Source organism: Mus caroli, unplaced genomic scaffold (assembly GCF_978045245.1).
Source record: "Mus caroli unplaced genomic scaffold, Mus_caroli_1 scaffold_6, whole genome shotgun sequence".
NCBI lineage: Eukaryota > Metazoa > Chordata > Mammalia > Rodentia > Muridae > Mus > Mus caroli.
This window is the reverse complement of record NW_028227261.1, coordinates 108,531,564-108,547,598: the sequence shown is the minus strand read 5'-3', so window position 1 is coordinate 108,547,598 and position 16,035 is coordinate 108,531,564. Positions and strand designations below refer to the sequence as shown.

At 42.3% G+C, this 16,035-nt stretch overlaps 1 protein-coding gene across 2 annotated transcripts in view; it reads left to right on the top strand.

Annotated features, from left to right (window-relative positions):
- Positions 1-4: 4 nt before the first annotated feature.
- The window catches only part of Ncbp1 (nuclear cap binding protein subunit 1), a 34,043-nt gene continuing 18,012 nt past the window's right edge, over positions 5-16,035 (top strand). Inside the window, exons 1-8 of one of the 2 annotated variants that reach the window (XM_021159564.3) lie at positions 5-232; positions 6,569-6,657; positions 7,164-7,264; positions 9,097-9,253; positions 11,572-11,679; positions 12,380-12,501; positions 13,750-13,819; positions 14,700-14,915. In XM_021159564.3, coding sequence (XP_021015223.1) covers positions 199-232; positions 6,569-6,657; positions 7,164-7,264; positions 9,097-9,253; positions 11,572-11,679; positions 12,380-12,501; positions 13,750-13,819; positions 14,700-14,915 — 897 coding nt within the window. In that variant the 5' untranslated portion in view covers positions 5-198. Of the gene's footprint in view, positions 233-6,568; positions 6,658-7,160; positions 7,294-9,096; positions 9,254-11,571; positions 11,680-12,379; positions 12,502-13,749; positions 13,820-14,699; positions 14,916-16,035 lie in introns of those variants that run through there. The other variant, XM_021159566.3, reaches the window with a different exon arrangement.

The window sequence follows — 16,035 nt, the reverse complement described above, 5'->3', positions numbered from 1 at the left end:
CAGACGCCGGCCTTCCACCGCGGAACCCATCCGGTGCCCCTCAGCTCGCGCTTCCGGCAGGCGTCGTGAGCGAGTGCGCCTGCGCGCCGCTCAGTCCGCGCGCCTCGCCGCTGACCGCGCACCGGCCGGCCGGCAGCCCGACGGTTCTGGGGTTGCAGGCGGCTCACAACTCAGATCGGCTGCGCACCAGCAAGCAGCATGTCGCGGAGGCGGCACAGCTACGAGAACGATGGTAAGTACTCTCGGCCTGGCCACTGCGCCCGGGTGAGAGCCGAGGCCGGGCTCGCCTTCGGTCTCCAGGGAACGGATAGGAATCCTTTCTCCCCGGGAGGGCTCGGGGAGCCCCAAAGGGAGGCTGCTGGCTCGGGTGTGGATAGTGGCTTCGGGAAAGCGACGGCCTCCTTGCTGCCCCATCTCCTTCAGTCATGGGAAAGGAAGGCCTGGTGAATCCCGTGAGCAAATCCGACCTGGGGTCCCGCGACACTGAGGACTTAATCCCTCACTACGGATCATGGAAACTGCACGTGTGTCTGTCTGCTGCTGCCTCTTAGGGTCACTTAGTGGCGGGGATCTAGTGGACCAGTGTTTTCGTTTTAGCCCTTCAGGGTGTACTTGGAAAGGACCCTGGGAAGACAGGAAAAGAACAAAGCTATGACAGAGGTCGGATGTATTGCAATCTGAACCCTTCTCCTCCACCTGCCACCCGCTGATTCCCCTTCAAGAAAAGAATACCAACACCCCAGAGGTCACTAATAAACAGACACGGGGTGTTTTGTTGGATTGGCTTTAAGCATATTTCCCTTATAAGAAAGTGCAGAAAAACTAACCCGAGCAGATTAGTAATTCTCATGTCAGTTTTGATAGTCGCCGGCAAGGACGTCGTTGTGTTGCCATAAATTTTGATGCCAAGCTCAGATTTGTTGCACCATTATTGCCTTTCAAGAACACACTTGGAGCTGTTAGTGTTAGATCCAAAGGGTTAAGACAAGAAAAGACTTTAGAACCTAAGAGTTTAGGTTCGAAGCTCGACATCTTTATTATTTACTATGTGATCTTGTCAGGGTCATATGACTTCTTAAACCTAAGCGTGGACTGTGGATAATACTAAGCCATTTGGTTTCTACGGGGGCTAAATGAGATATTGTGCTCACCAGTAGTTCATGATGATGTTTATTTTGTCAACTGCTAATGTCTCAGAGGTGATACACACGGATAAATGCTGACATCATTAAGAAAAAAGCCTCCCTCCCCCAAGTTTAATTGAGTTAGCTTCCTCCCTTGTAATGTTAAGACAACCAAGAGAATCCCATATAGTGGACCACCAGGTTTCTGCCAGTAGTACCTGAGAGAATGTCCTAATACATCAGGAGTGCCGACTTGCTAAACAATTTCCTAGCTTCTGTACTTGCAGTACAGTAGGAGGCAGTAAAACAGTGGAGGTTCCCTCCCCTGTGTTAAGACAAACCCCACAGCAGTATAATGCAGTTCGTTATGTGGTCACAGGGTTGTGGAGAATAATGTGAGGTAAAGGGTGTAGAGACCAAAGTGAGAGAGAAGCTGGTTAGGTAAGGCCTCCTTGCAGATGGCCTATGACTTCAGTGATGTGAGGATAAGCCATGTGGATGCTTGGAGGAAGCAGAGGTCCAAAGGAAACCATGAGTTAAGGTTAGAACATTTCTGTAGTGTTAGAGAACAGACAGCAAGGAGGTCATTGTTGGTAGAAGAGAGAAAGTGAGGGTAGAAGTTATGAGACCAGGGAGTTTAGATGAGGCTCTTACCTTACTGGGCCACTTGAACATTTCTGTTAGGACTATATGATTGGGGATTCACAGAGATACTCCGAGGTTGCTAATCAATAAAGTTACCATAGTTTATTTAGAGTTACAGAAAGGGCTATTGTAAATGGAAAGTATCAAATCTAACTCAGTCATAACTCTTTTGTTTGTTTGTTTGTTTGTTTGTTTGTTTTTGAGACAGGGTCTTTATGTGACTGTCTATGTATGTAGTCCTGGCTGTCTAGAACTATGCAATTCAGGCTGGAACGCCTATTCCTATGTCCTGGCTAGATAGATCCCACTGACTGCCCCCCCTACCTACCCCTGCCTTACCCCAAGGGGAATACTGTACCTGGCAGGCTTAGATTCCTTAACAGTATCTCTGAACTTCTTCAGTAATGTTGGATATACATTTTATCAGTGGTAAGTATATTGTCTTATTGTTAAGAAGGCATTTAGATTGTTCAGAATCTTAGTCAAAAGTCCAGATAGCCTATTCTACTTCCACTTAGGTCTTTATATTTTATTGTGGCTGATGTTTTTACACTTAACTGTATAAAAAGTTTGTTATACATAGGGACAATATACTTTGTTTCAGAGGTGATATTCTTCTACCATTTTAAATTCTAGTTTTAAGTTTGTAGAGTCAAAGTTACTTTTTTCTTTTATGGTGGTGTTTTTTGTCTACTTTGTTGATCTGAATTACAGTCTGATTCTAACAAGGGAATAGGAAATAGTACAATGTATCTTTGTAACATTCGGTTCCTATTGCAGGGAGAAAATGATCTGGTGTCTTGATTGTTTGTTCTGTTCTGTTCTGTTCTATTGTCTGTTTTCCACCTACCCACCACCTCTGGTTTCTCTGTGTAGCCCTGGCTGTGTACACCAGGCTGGCTTCAAACTCAAAAGATTTGCCTGCCTCTGCTGGCATTAAAGGCCTGCACCACCATGCCTGGTGTCTTAAGAGCCTTTAGAGTGGTTTTAATATAAAGGCCTCTTCTCTGCACTACCAAGTGTTTGTAGCAATATGTAACTTTTACATATAATATAAAACTTACATAGCAAGTAAGCCTCTTCTCTGCACTACCAAGTGTTTGTAGCAATATGTAACTTTTACATATATTATAAAACTTACATAGCAAGTAAGCCTCTTCTCTGCACTACCAAGTGTTTGTAGCAATATGTAACTTTTACATATATTATAAAACTTACATAGCAAGTAAGCCTCTTCTCTGCACTACCAAGTGTTTGTAGCAATATGTAACTTTTACATATATTATAAAACTTACATAGCAAGTAAGCCTATTCTGGATTATGGTGTCAACATAAACTGTTTCTCTTTTATTGTTTAGGGTATGAAAACATTCAGCTAGCTCTCCAAAAGGTGTCTAAAATATCCAACAAAGTGGTTTTCAACCTTCCTGGTGCTGTGACCCTTTAGTACCTCATGGTGTGGTAACCCTAATCATAAAATTACCTCATTGCCACTTCATAACTGTAATTTTGCTGTTGTTGTGAATCATAGTGTAAATATCTGATATGCAGGCCATCTGATATGCAACCCCTGTGAAGGGTCATTTGACTCCCAAAGGGGTTGCAACCCATAGGTTGAGGACTCTATCTCTAAAGATATCTTTTTCTTTCTCCAGCTGATTTTTTTTTTTTTTTGAAAAAAGGTCTAAAAAATAAACAACAATAAAAACCCCCTATACTTGATGAATTTAGGCTAGTTGACCAAGGAGCTCCAGGGATCTGCCTGTTTCCATGTTCTCTAAGTTACAGGCAGGTGTTACTAAGGCAGATTCTCATGGTTGTTCAGCAAGGACTTTACCCAGTGAGCCACCCCCACTCCCTAAAGTGTATGGATGTTGTCTGTGTCTGTGCACATGGTGTGTGCGGGCCCGGCAGAGGCATTGGGTGTCTTTCTGTCACTCTCTGCCATATTAGACTGAACATGTTAACCAGCAAGTCCCAACAGTCCTCATGTCTTACCTCCCATAGTAATGGGGTTGGGAGTACCTTGTATGGTTGTCCTGGCTTTTTTCTTTTTTTTTTTTAAGACGGTGTCCTAGTTAAGGTTATTATTGCTGTGATAAAATGCCACAACCAAAGCAATTTGGGGAGAAAAGAGTTTATTTCAGCTTCAACTTCTAGGTCCGTCATTGAGGGAAGTTAGGGCAGGAGCCTGGAGGCAGGAACTGATGCAGAGGCCATGGAAGAGTAATGCTTACTGGCTTGCTCCCTGAGTTGCCCAACTTGCTTTCTTTTTTTTTTTTTTTTTTTTTTTTTTTGGTTTTTCGAGACAGGGTTTCTCTGTATAGCCCTGGCTGTCCTGGAACTCACTTTGTAGACCAGGCTGGCCTCGAACTCAGAAATCCGCCTGCCTCTGCCTCCCAAGTGCTGGGATTAAAGGCGTGCGCCACCTCCGCCCGGCCCAACTTGCTTTCTGTCTAGAACCCAGGAGCACTCACCCAAGGGTGGCACCACCCACAATGGGCTGGGCCCTCTCCCATCAATCATGAATTTACAGGCTTGCCTACATACAGCCCTATCTTACTGGGGCTCAATCGGTGTTCCCTTCTTTCAAATGACTAACGTGTCAAGTTGACATAAGATTAGCCAGTCCAGTGTCTTAGTATTTTGCCCTGGCTGTCCTATATGTGATCTAACTCACAGTGATTCATCTTCCTGTGCGTCCCTGGTACCAAGCAGTGTTAGCTTTTTGGTGTGGGTGCTAGGGATTGAACTTAGGTCTTCATGCTTGGGCAGCAAAGTATTTTTTTTTTTTTTTTCTTTTTAGGTTTTTCGAGACAGGGTTTCTCTGTGCAGCCCTGGCTGTCCTGGCACTCACTTTGTAGACCAGGCTGGCCTCGAACTCAGAAATCTGCCTGCCTCTGCCTCCCGAGTGCTGGGATTAAAGGCGTGCACCACCACGCCCGGCTCAGCAAAGTATTCTTAATGAAGATACTGTATTCTGCCTCTGTGCTCTCACCAGGCTCTCTGCTCAGTTCAGGGTCTGTGACTGTCCGGGTGTTCCGATTGTAATCTGTAGCACTGGTATGTATACTTCATCTTCTCTCAAGTAGCAAGTACTTTCTGCAACTACATTTCTCCAAATAAATCTTTGCTGGATGGCCACAGTGACACGGAGGTTTACAGTTCAGAGATGTGACTATGTGTCTGCGTTTTGTCATGTTCTTTAGTCAGCCTGCTTGTCTCCCTGAAACAGTGTTTTCCATGTGTCAGGCTTACAAGAGAACCTGGAGGGATTGATCGTTTTGAAGACAGGGACAGTTGTAAACCGGGACAGGTTAACCATATAATTAGGAGATGGAGATTGGATGAAGGGTTAGTATAGTAGATGAACCAGAAGGAAGGGAATAATTTGGTAAAATTTGGAAAAACTACTGCTCTCATTGCCAAATGAGGGTTTTCACTCTGTCGTCTCTGACCTTCACCTAAATCTGGTTCTGAATAATAATAATGAACATGGTTGATGCATTATGCATTCTGGAGCAGTTTCTCAGCATCAGTACTGTTGATGTTTAGGGTCATATTTTAAATAAAGAGTTTCCAAAGGATTCAACTTGGTTTTGCATCCCTATTTCACCGGTTTACATAGGAGTTCAGTTACATCATCAGATTAGCAAGTGCCTTTGACACCCTCAGGTTTAGGAAGCAGCAACTGAGGCTCAGTAACAGGCTGCAGGTGCAGTAGCAGCAGCATTCAGATCACGGCCATTTTGTATGTTGGTGCCATTGCAGTGTGTTCACAGAAATGGACATAGCTACCTGGACACTGTTTAAACAAAATTTAACTGAGATCTTTTTCCCAGCATTGTTGTTTATAGTGATCTTAATGATAGAGACGGGGGGGGGGGGGGAGTTGGGAAGGTGGCTTAGCAGTTAAGAGCACTGGCTGGGGGCTGGTAAGTTGGCTGCTCTTCCGAAGGTTGTGAGTTCAAATCCCAGCAACCACATGGTGGCTCACAACCATCCATAGTGAGATCTGATGCCCTCTTCTGGAGTGTCTGAAGACAACTACAGTGTACTTACATATAATAAATAAATAAATCTTAAAAATAAAATTAAAAAAAGCACTAGCTGTTCTCTAGAACCCAGGTTTAATTCCCAGCTCTCAGACTGTGTCTCACAGATGTCCGTAACTTTAGTTACAGGGCATCTGGTGTCCTCTTCTGGCCTCCATGTGCTCCAGACATACAAATGGTAAATAGTCATACATGTAGACAAAACATCCATACACATAAATAAAAAATTATATATGTTTGTGTTTTTACATATATAGAGGCAGGGAGAGAGACAGGGTCTGGAGAGATGGCTCAACAGTTAAAAGCATTTGAGAACTGGAATTGGGTCTCAGCATGTTCAGAAGCTGGGCGTGCAGTACATGCCTGTAACCCCAGCTACAAGGCAGGAATTATCACTAGTACTTGCTGGCTTCCAACCTAGCTAAGAAGAGTTAAGCCCCAGGTTCAGGGAGAGACCTTGCCTTGAAGGAATAGTGTGGTGGAAGAGGATACTCAGTGCCCACTGCTGGCTTTAGTGTGAGTGAACAGGCACAGGGACCCGCACACACGTGTACACAAACAGATCTTTAAAGGATGTGGGATAGAAGTTCTCCAGGTACCTAGCTTAGTTAAAACAGGATTGGTTAAGAACTACTCTAAAAAATACAACCTAAAAAAAAAAGATTAAAGGCTAAAAAAGGTGCAAAGACATGGATAGTAGATTCATCATGTAATGTTGCTTTTTTTTTTAATGTTGTAAAATAGGTGGACAACCTCACAAAAGGAGGAAGACGTCTGATGCAAATGAAACTGAAGATCATTTGGAATCTTTAATATGCAAAGTAGGGGAAAAGGTATGCACCAAGCCCAGGGGTTAGAGTTGTAATTGACACTTTGATTAATTTCTGAAGTTGTCCTGGGTAACGTAGGTTTTAGACAAAGCTTGCTATTACTGCACATCTTTATCTTAAAGTGAAAGTGTTTTGGAACTCCTGGGATTCCTTCCAATCATTAAGTTTTTTCAGTAAGTAATTTTCATTAGCTAAGTCTTAAACAGACCTGGGGAATAGTCCTTCCTCCAGCTGACCTGAAGCAGACTGACGCCTTTAGTGAGAGACAGAACGCAGCCCACAGCCCACGCTGTCTTCCCGCTTGGAAGATTTCGTTGACTTTTTGTAGAACAGTAACTACTGGGATTGATTGATGCAGAGGGAATTGTCCACGAAATTGTCATGGGTTCTTGTTTCTTCCCTGAGGAATTACAGTGCCTTTAGGAGACCTTACTGTCTTTATGGTCATCCAAGAGTTTTAATTCACCGATTGCTTGAGTGCTAACCGATGATAATGGTGTCTTCTGCAGAGTGCCTGCTCTTTAGAGAGCAATCTCGAAGGCCTGGCTGGTGTTTTAGAAGCTGATCTTCCTAACTACAAGAGCAAGATCTTAAGGCTCCTTTGTACAGTGTATGTATGTAAACGATTTGTGGATCCAGGTGATGATGTATTACCTACTCTTGTGTGCTTTGGGGAATGTTCGGTGGACGTCCTCATGTTAATTAGTCCTGAAACCCGTGCTCAGGAATGTTCATCTTTGCCCTTTGTTGAACTTAGTTTTTTAAAGGGATAAATAGGACTAAAATGAAGTGTTTTCCTTATGTTTTATTTCTTAGAATTTTAAAATAATTGAAGTGAATTTTTTAGCTCAGAAAATAGATGAGAAAGTGGGTATCTTATTTAGAGATCCTTTTCCCCACCAAGGAATGCATCACATTTAGATGTTTAAAGTAGAGTTTAGCTCGTGCGTGTGTGTGTGTGTGTGTGTGTGTGTGTGTGATTAGTAGGACCAAATATATTGGAAAACTTCTAAGTCAGGTGGGTGGCCTCTCTTGAGGGCTGACAATGCTCTAGAAGCTTTTAATGACATAATTGTCCTTGATGCTTAGTTACCATTTCAGGAATTTTTAAATAATGGCTAATTTTAAAGCTTTATATTTTGTATATGGGCATTTTACTCCTCTGCCTGTGGAAGTCAGAAGAGGGCATTAGATGCCCTGGAACTGGAGTTATGGGCAGTTATGAGCCACCATGTGGGTGATGGGAACCCAACTTGAGTCCTCAGCAAGAACAGGTGCTCTTAACAGTCGGGCTCTCTAGACCCATGGATAAATTCTGTCTGCATAGAATCCAGTCAGTTCAGAGAAATGTATATCTAGACTAAGAAACTGTGAAAACAGACATTTATACTTATCCATACGATACCCTCGGTTTTGATAGTGTGTATTACAGAATTGTTATGCTGGGTGAAGTTGTTGGAAGCCATGCTTACTTGTGTACGGCTGAGCTTGGTATTGATTGGCAGTGCCCTTTAAAATCTTTGTACTTGGGTAAAGCTTTAGGGACCATGGTGTACTTTCAGTACAAGTAGTTTTTGAGCTCCTGCATCCTCGCCTGTGCCCAGCAAGACACCTTAGAAGAACAATGTAAGAGAATTCTCCTCAGAATTATCATTAGGACTGACTTGCTTTCCCTTTGTGCTGTATCTAAAGGCTTCATTTAGTGTGTGTGTGCATGCGTATGTGTGTGTGTGCACGTATGCATGTGTGTGTGTGTGTACACGTGTGCATGCATGTGTGTGTGTGTGGGTGCACTGTGCTGCAGCATGTGTGGAGGTCAGAGAACGACTTGGAAGAATCCGTTCTCTCAAACTCAGGTTGGCCAGGAAGAGTTGTAACGCTCTCAGCCATCAGCCATCTACCCGTCCTCCGCATGCTCTCAACTTGATTAGCAGGCTCTGTTTTAAGCATTTCTTATACGAGCTTGGTTTAAACTCATTTTAGTTCTTTATTTTGTATAAGCAATCCAATAATGATTCTCCAAGAGGAAGTCTAGTCCCGTGGTGTTTGGCTAAGTGTAGAAGCTCTGAATGCTCTGTTCCCTACTGATTCTGCATTAAAGGATCTCATCTCATGGAACACTTCAGAGATTACCATAGAAACCATCTTCTGTGAGGTTGTTACACACTTCACTCCACACATTTGAAGGAAAACTGCTCTAGCATGAATTGCAGTAATTTGGGTGTGATAACTTCACAAGTAACTGTTAACTCTTGCATTAACTATAATGAAAAAGAGTAGAGTCTGTACCTGCATACTGCTCAGTGATGCTATGTCATTTTCAGAGCATAGTTTAAAAAATTTTGTTCCAGAGTTATTTAATGTTAAGAGCTTCATGTACTATTCAACAGCTTAATATAAAACCTTTGTTTTGGGGTTGTTTTGTACGGGTTCTCAAATCAGTGCACGTCTGTTACCTGAGAAGCTAACAATTTATACAACATTAGTTGGACTGCTGAATGCCAGAAATTACAACTTTGGAGGAGAATTTGTAGAAGCTATGATTCGTCAACTTAAAGAATCACTAAAAGCAAATAACTATAATGAAGCTGTATATTTGGTAAGTTTAATATGTATGTATGTGTGCATAATATATATAAATTATATATGTATAATTTATAATATATTATAAATTAGTATTGAAATGAAGGAAAGAAACTACTGCAAGTCCTGAAATTCCTGCTATTTACACCCCTCTTTTGTAAGCTCATTCCTAGGGCTACTGTCTACTGGGTAAGCCATCCAGAGAGCTGAAATTAAGTTTCAGCTTTTCTTTGCTTCTTTTTTTCTGTCTCTATTTTCTCTGAATCCTGTCTCCTAAATCCTCTTTGTTCCCATGGCTTCTAGCACAGTTTGTAATTTTTTGTGTGTTCTTCGCTGCCTCTGTACTTGCCGGTTTGCATCTACTCTGCCTTTGAGTCTGTCTTCAATAATAGCAGTAGTATAGCCTTTGTATGATTAGGCTTGGCTCATGTTGGCTACTAAAAGCTTCATTTCTTTCCCGTGTTTTATAGTACGTGGTTTTAAAATTCTGATACACGAAATGATTCATTGGGCCACACAGAGTAAATATTAGAATGTTTAGAACTTTTTTTAAAACAGTTTCATGTTTGTATGTAAGATATTCTGGTCACATTGTCCCCGTTATCTCTTCCCCACTCCTCTTGCTGTGCCCATTCTAGCTGCCTTGATGTCCTTTTTGCACATGGGTGACTTACTGAGTTTAATTAGGGTTGCTTGCATACAGGTGTGGGAAGTCATTTACTGGAACATGGGCACCTTAGTAGTGACTACACAACTGAAGGAGATCCCTTCTTCCCCAGAAACTGTTAACTGTTGTGGTAAATATTTAATATTAATTGGGGGTTTCTATGCTGCCTTAAGTCATTCAGTTCCAGATAAAAGACACATTTGAAATAAGCCTTAACGGCACTAGAGCTGGGCAGATACCAATCCTGTATAACTATTTTGTCTACTTTCCTGTCAATAACCACGAGTTATAATTTGCCCTGTTCTGCCTGGGCCATTCTTATTCTAATTGGCCAGCTCTGTGGCCCCCTGACACCTTCTCCCTTCTCTTCACTTCTCTCTCTCCCTGTGGTCTCTGCCTCCGACCCCGAACCCCACCTACTTCTCTTCTGCCCAGCTATAGGCATCTTTATTGAGCAACCAGTCAGGGATAACTTGTGGGGCAAGGTTACATAACATCACTTGGTTAAGTGAAGATCTCCTTGTTCCTGAGGCAACCAGGCCTGGTATTTAGCATTACAGTATGTAACTACAGACCAAACCTCACTGGTTAACTGCCAATAGCTCCTCAAGAAAGGATGAGGCCTGGTGAGCGCCATCCTTATCTGTGAAGGAAAGGTGACCTGCCCAGTCTTGTGTAGGTTTTGTGTAACTACTGTAAGATTATAAGTGTTGTGGCCATGTCCAGAAGACAGCATGTCACAGCCTCCTCCCAACCTCTGGCTCTTAGATTATTCTTGCAGTATAGAACTTTTATGTGTCTTTTATGGAAGGAAATGGAATTAAGCCTTACTAAAACCTAATACATAGATTGCTAATAGTCCAGTGTTTACCATTGTAAATACATACCAGCTGGAGATCATGTGATCAAGTTAGGACCCATATTAGGATATAGGATTAAAGCCTTGGTCTTTTGTGATTGCCTCAGTAGGATTGCATTCTCTTGTCCCCTGTAACCCTGTAGCTATATAAATTTATTTGCACAGCCATCTGCCAAGATTGCCTTCTCTGTTCCTCCTGAGAGCTTTCCTCACCCTTTATATCTTTGCCCATTTTTTCCTTATTATTCTTTTTCTTTGTCCCTGGTGTCTCCCCAGGGCACTTTTTAATTTACCTTTTAGTACAGGAGTTAGTTGTTCCTTTCTGTTTAGAGTATGTTTGTCCCAAGTAGGCTGAGTTCCCTAAAACAGTACCTGAGTACTGTTTACTTACACTAGTACACACTGGACACCCAACAAATCTTTTACTTAAAGCTTCCATTTCTACATTTCAGCAAAAATTATTCCTAGCCAAATAGAAAGACCAATCTACTTCAGTAGAATGGAGTTAGTAGAATATTTGGATGTCTGGGTGCTTACTGTAGCGTGACCAGGTATACTAAATGGGCATGAGCTGTCCTCCACTGCAAGTGTGATTATGGGCACTGAAATCTGAATTCATGTCATTTTGTGTAAATATTGTCTTAAGCCTTAAATTTAAAGACTTCTTAGCTGACGGGTTACAGAAACAAAAAGATAGTAAGCTAAATACATGTCTAGGTTGTAGTTTTGTAGGCTGATAATGGCTGTTTACTTTGTAACTGTTATTAAAGACTCTTAGGTGTAATGCAGATATCCTTTACCCTCACAGGTCCGTTTTCTGTCTGATCTTGTGAATTGTCATGTGATCGCTGCCCCGTCTATGGTTGCTATGTTTGAGAATTTTGTAAGTGTAACTCAGGAAGAAGATGTGCCTCAAGTAAGCACCTTTGTATTGACTCTTCTCTGCAGCGCTGCTGCTGGCCTTTTTGTTTTTGTTTTCCCCACTGATAACAGCAGTAAATGAAATGCAATAACATTATCGCACTGTAATGCTTAATATCTTAAGGGCAAGGCATCTGTCTTACTTGATATCTTTGTGTTAATTCAAATGATTTTAATAAGATTAGAAATATATATTTGGCCAACCAAAGAATACACTCGGAGGGACCCATGGCTCCAGCCGCATATGTGGCAGAGGATGGCCTTGTTGGGCATCAGTGGGAGGAGAGGCCCTTGGGCCTGAGGGTGTTTGATGCCCCAGTGTAGGGGAATGCCAGGGAGGGAAAGGTGGGTGAGTGGGGAACACCCTCATAGAGGCAGGGGAGAGGATGGGACAGAGGAGTTCCGAAGGGGAGACCTGGAAAGAGGAAAACATTTGAAATATAAAGAAAATCATACATATATATGTGTGTGTATGTGTGTGTGTGTGTGTGTATAAAATTCGTGTTAGCCAGATATTTTATTTAAGCCCTATTAAAAAGTCTCCCCAGTATTGCATTTATGAATAAAAAAGATGGGGGGAGCTGTGTGGCTCAGTTATAGAATGCTTGCCTACCATCTAACCATGGAAAGAATAGTTAATAAATAAAATTGACTAGCATGTATTTTTTTTTAATTACCCTTTTAAACTTGTTCAGGTGCGACGGGATTGGTATGTGTATGCATTTCTGTCATCCTTGCCCTGGGTTGGAAAAGAGTTGTATGAAAAAAAAGATGCAGAAATGGACCGCATCTTCTCCACCACTGAAAGCTATCTCAAGTAAGGCCTTCGCTCGCGTGCGCTTCCTTGTCTGCCTGAAGATATCCTGTTGATGCAGTAAATGCCTTACGTTCTCTGTTAGCAGTAACAGCACGTCATTTCCACTTCTAAAAACAAAACAGAACCATAAAGCTATAGAAAATGTTCATTTAATCTCATTCTCCTGCTGCCATAACTCACTAAGACCTCAGTACTTTGTTAGTGCAGCAAGTTGGTAACGAGTATTTTAAGCTGTTTCATATGGTCATGATAGAACACTGCAATATAACAACTCCTCTAGCTAGAGTTCTAGTGTTCGAAAGCTCAGAGTCACCTGTGGCTTAAAGTTACCCCTCTGCTCAGGCTACTGAGTTGACTGGCAGAAGTTCAGACATGTTACTGATGTGTTCTGAATAGGAGCACTGCCCTGGCACAGTTTTATTTCATACATGTTCATTCTAAGCCAAGCCCTTCCCCAGGCCAGTGTGAAAAACAAGCTTTATTTTATTAGATCCAATCAAACAATGGGCCTTATTAGTGAGCATCCCTAATTAGTTCACACCAATTATGTCATTAGACAGTGAATGGCCCTGTGCTCCTTCAGCTTCCACAGACGGACTTCTGTCATACTTCTTTGAATACCGTTAACATTGCTTTGTTTGGTACAAATGAACATGACATCTAAAGACTTTTTTTACATATCTGTGTGCATGCAAATGTGACTGTGGAAACACATGCTGATCTTACACAGATGTCAGTAAGTGTGTGAACATTCACTTGCATGCATATGCACTTATTTCCATGCTTTTTTCTTTACAGTTATATAAAAGCACATGGTTCCATCTGATTGGGTTTATTAACAGTATTATTTTTTTTTGAAATAGGACATAATTTCTCTTTATTAGTCCACACTATGTGGATATTTAGTCTGTGCAGGTTCCTGGTACGATAAACCAGATGGGAATATTCTTGTGTATATGTGTGCACATATATTTGCAGCTGTATCTATGGGGATATGAATTCATGGAAATGACATTGTTGGGTAAACATTCAGAACAGTTGAGAATTTTGACAGACATCGTCAGATTTGCCATCAGTGTTTGAGATACAGAAATGCCTATATCCTAATGATCTGTAAGCCATTATCAAAAATGTTAATCTGCTGATCTGATGGACAGAAATGTTTTTCATTGTTTTAGTTAATCACGAGAACCATTGAATGCCTTTTACGTTTTAAATCCTAAGTGTAGACTTTCCTTTTATCTTTAGAAGACGCCAGAAGACTCACGTGCCCATGTTACAAGTCTGGACTGCCGATAAACCACATCCACAAGAAGAGGTGAATTGATTTCCATCTTGTAATGTAAACCTGGCTCTTGAGTAGATTCTTACCTCTGTAACATGCTTAAACTGAGTCAGTGAGATGGCTTGGTGGGTCAAGGTGCTGCCGCTAACTCAACCCAGCATTGGGTTCCCAGGACCCACACTGTGGAAGAAGGAACCTGATTCCTAAAGGTTTTCCTCTGAGCTCGTATGTGCTCTGTGGATTGTGTGCTACAAATGAGTAAAACTACAACCTCAGACAGCATTCAGCCTGTTGCACTTGTACGTCTTAGCTGGGTTTCTAAATACTTGAGCAAGGAGTTCATTTCCTCAGAGTCTGAAGCATAGAGGGGCTAGTTAGTAGATGTTAGAATGTAATTGAAACAGTCCCTTGCTTTTTAGAATGCCAGTTTCCAAAGACTCGACAAGTTTTATATCGGAATACGCAAGTAACAACTCCAAATGTGCTTCTGAAAACACACTGCTTCAGAGAAATGGACAGTGAGCCTGCTCAGTAGTTGAGGGTGGCCTGAGAGAGAGCTGGGGGCTACAGGAGAGTGAGCCTGCTCAGTAGGTTGAGGGCGGCCTCAGATAGAGCTGGGGGCTACAGGAGAGTGGGCCTGCTCAGTAGGTTGAGGGCGGCCTCAGATAGAGCTGGGGGCTACAGAGGGAGAGCAGCACCTCACAGGAGCTGTCCTCTGACCTACATGTGACTCTGTAGCAAGTGTGTGCACATTAATGTAATTTTAAGATTTTAAATAAAAACAAAAACTTTATGCCATTCCTTACTACTGTATGGAATACTAAACTAGTTCACTTTGTTGTGCATTAGATGGTAGGCTTTTCTGTATTGTTTAGCCAAAATGTATCTATTAAACATTAAAATCTCTTTTTAGTATTTAGATTGCCTGTGGGCCCAGATTCAGAAATTGAAAAAAGACCGGTGGCAGGAGAGGCACATCCTAAGACCCTACCTTGCCTTTGACAGCATCCTCTGTGAAGCTCTGCAGCACAACCTGCCTCCTTTCACACCGCCGCCCCACACAGAGGACTCCGTGTACCCGATGCCCAGGGTCATCTTCAGGATGTTTGACTACACAGATGACCCAGAAGTACGTGAGTGGCTGAGACCTCCAGGGAAGGCCTGGCTTGGAGCTGTACTTGTGACTTCGTTTCCTTTGACTAGTATTTTGAGACAGGGTTCTTTCTCTGGAATCCAGATTGACTTTGAGTTTACAAATTCTCGTATCTCAGCCTTTCAGGTGCTGGGATTGCAGACTTGTACCAGCTCTGAAGTAACCTTTGAAATTTCAGGGTTTTTTTTTTTTTTTTTTTTTTTTTTTTTGTAACATAAGAAGATTGAAAATCAATTTAGTGTTTTAATTCAGCAAACTTATATCACATTGTTTAACAGTCTAGAGGATTAAGTTGAGAGTCAAGGTAGCTGTAGGATAGGGGTGTGTTGTGTGCATGGGGTAGCCAGAGGTTGGCTCCAGCTGCCAGTCATTGCTATTCACCTTTGCGGGATGGGTTGGCAAGGTCTCTCAAAGAACCTGGAGCCCACCATTGTAGCTACACTGGGTGACTCCTAAGCCCTACAAATCTCCCTGTGTTGAGGTTCCCACAATGCTGGGGATAGAGGTACATGCCACCTGGTCTAGCTTTTAATGTGGATTCTGGGGGTGCTTCCACTGAGCCATCTCCTGGGCACCATGTTTAGCCAATGTTTAGTGTATGTCTCTCTGCAGCCCATTCCGTCTTCATTGTGACTATCCTCCTGCCTTGGCCTCTTGAATTCTGAGATAGTACTTGTGAACCACTGTGCTGCCTGTTTCAGCTTTTCCCCTGAGAAAGGGTCCCTCATAGCATTGTATTTGCTATTGCACTTGAGGATGGATGGCCTTTAACTTGTGACCTTCCTGCCTCTGCCTCTGCCTCTGCCTCTGCCTCTGCCTCTGCCTCTGCCTCTGCCTCTGCCTCTGCCTCTGCCTCTGCCTCTGCCTTGGTTGTGATTACAAACTTTCCCCACCACACCCAGTCTTATTTGTTGCTAAGAATTGAACCCAGGGCTTCGTGCATGCTAAGCAAGCTACTGACTAAGATACATCGCAGTCCTATTTAGCTATTGTTAATATTAAAAAAAGAAAAAAGCTTCCTTTTCTAAATTGTCAATATTTTTAAACAACTCAGTTTACGCTATTCAAATTGTTCAATTTTTAAAAGTATTTTCAT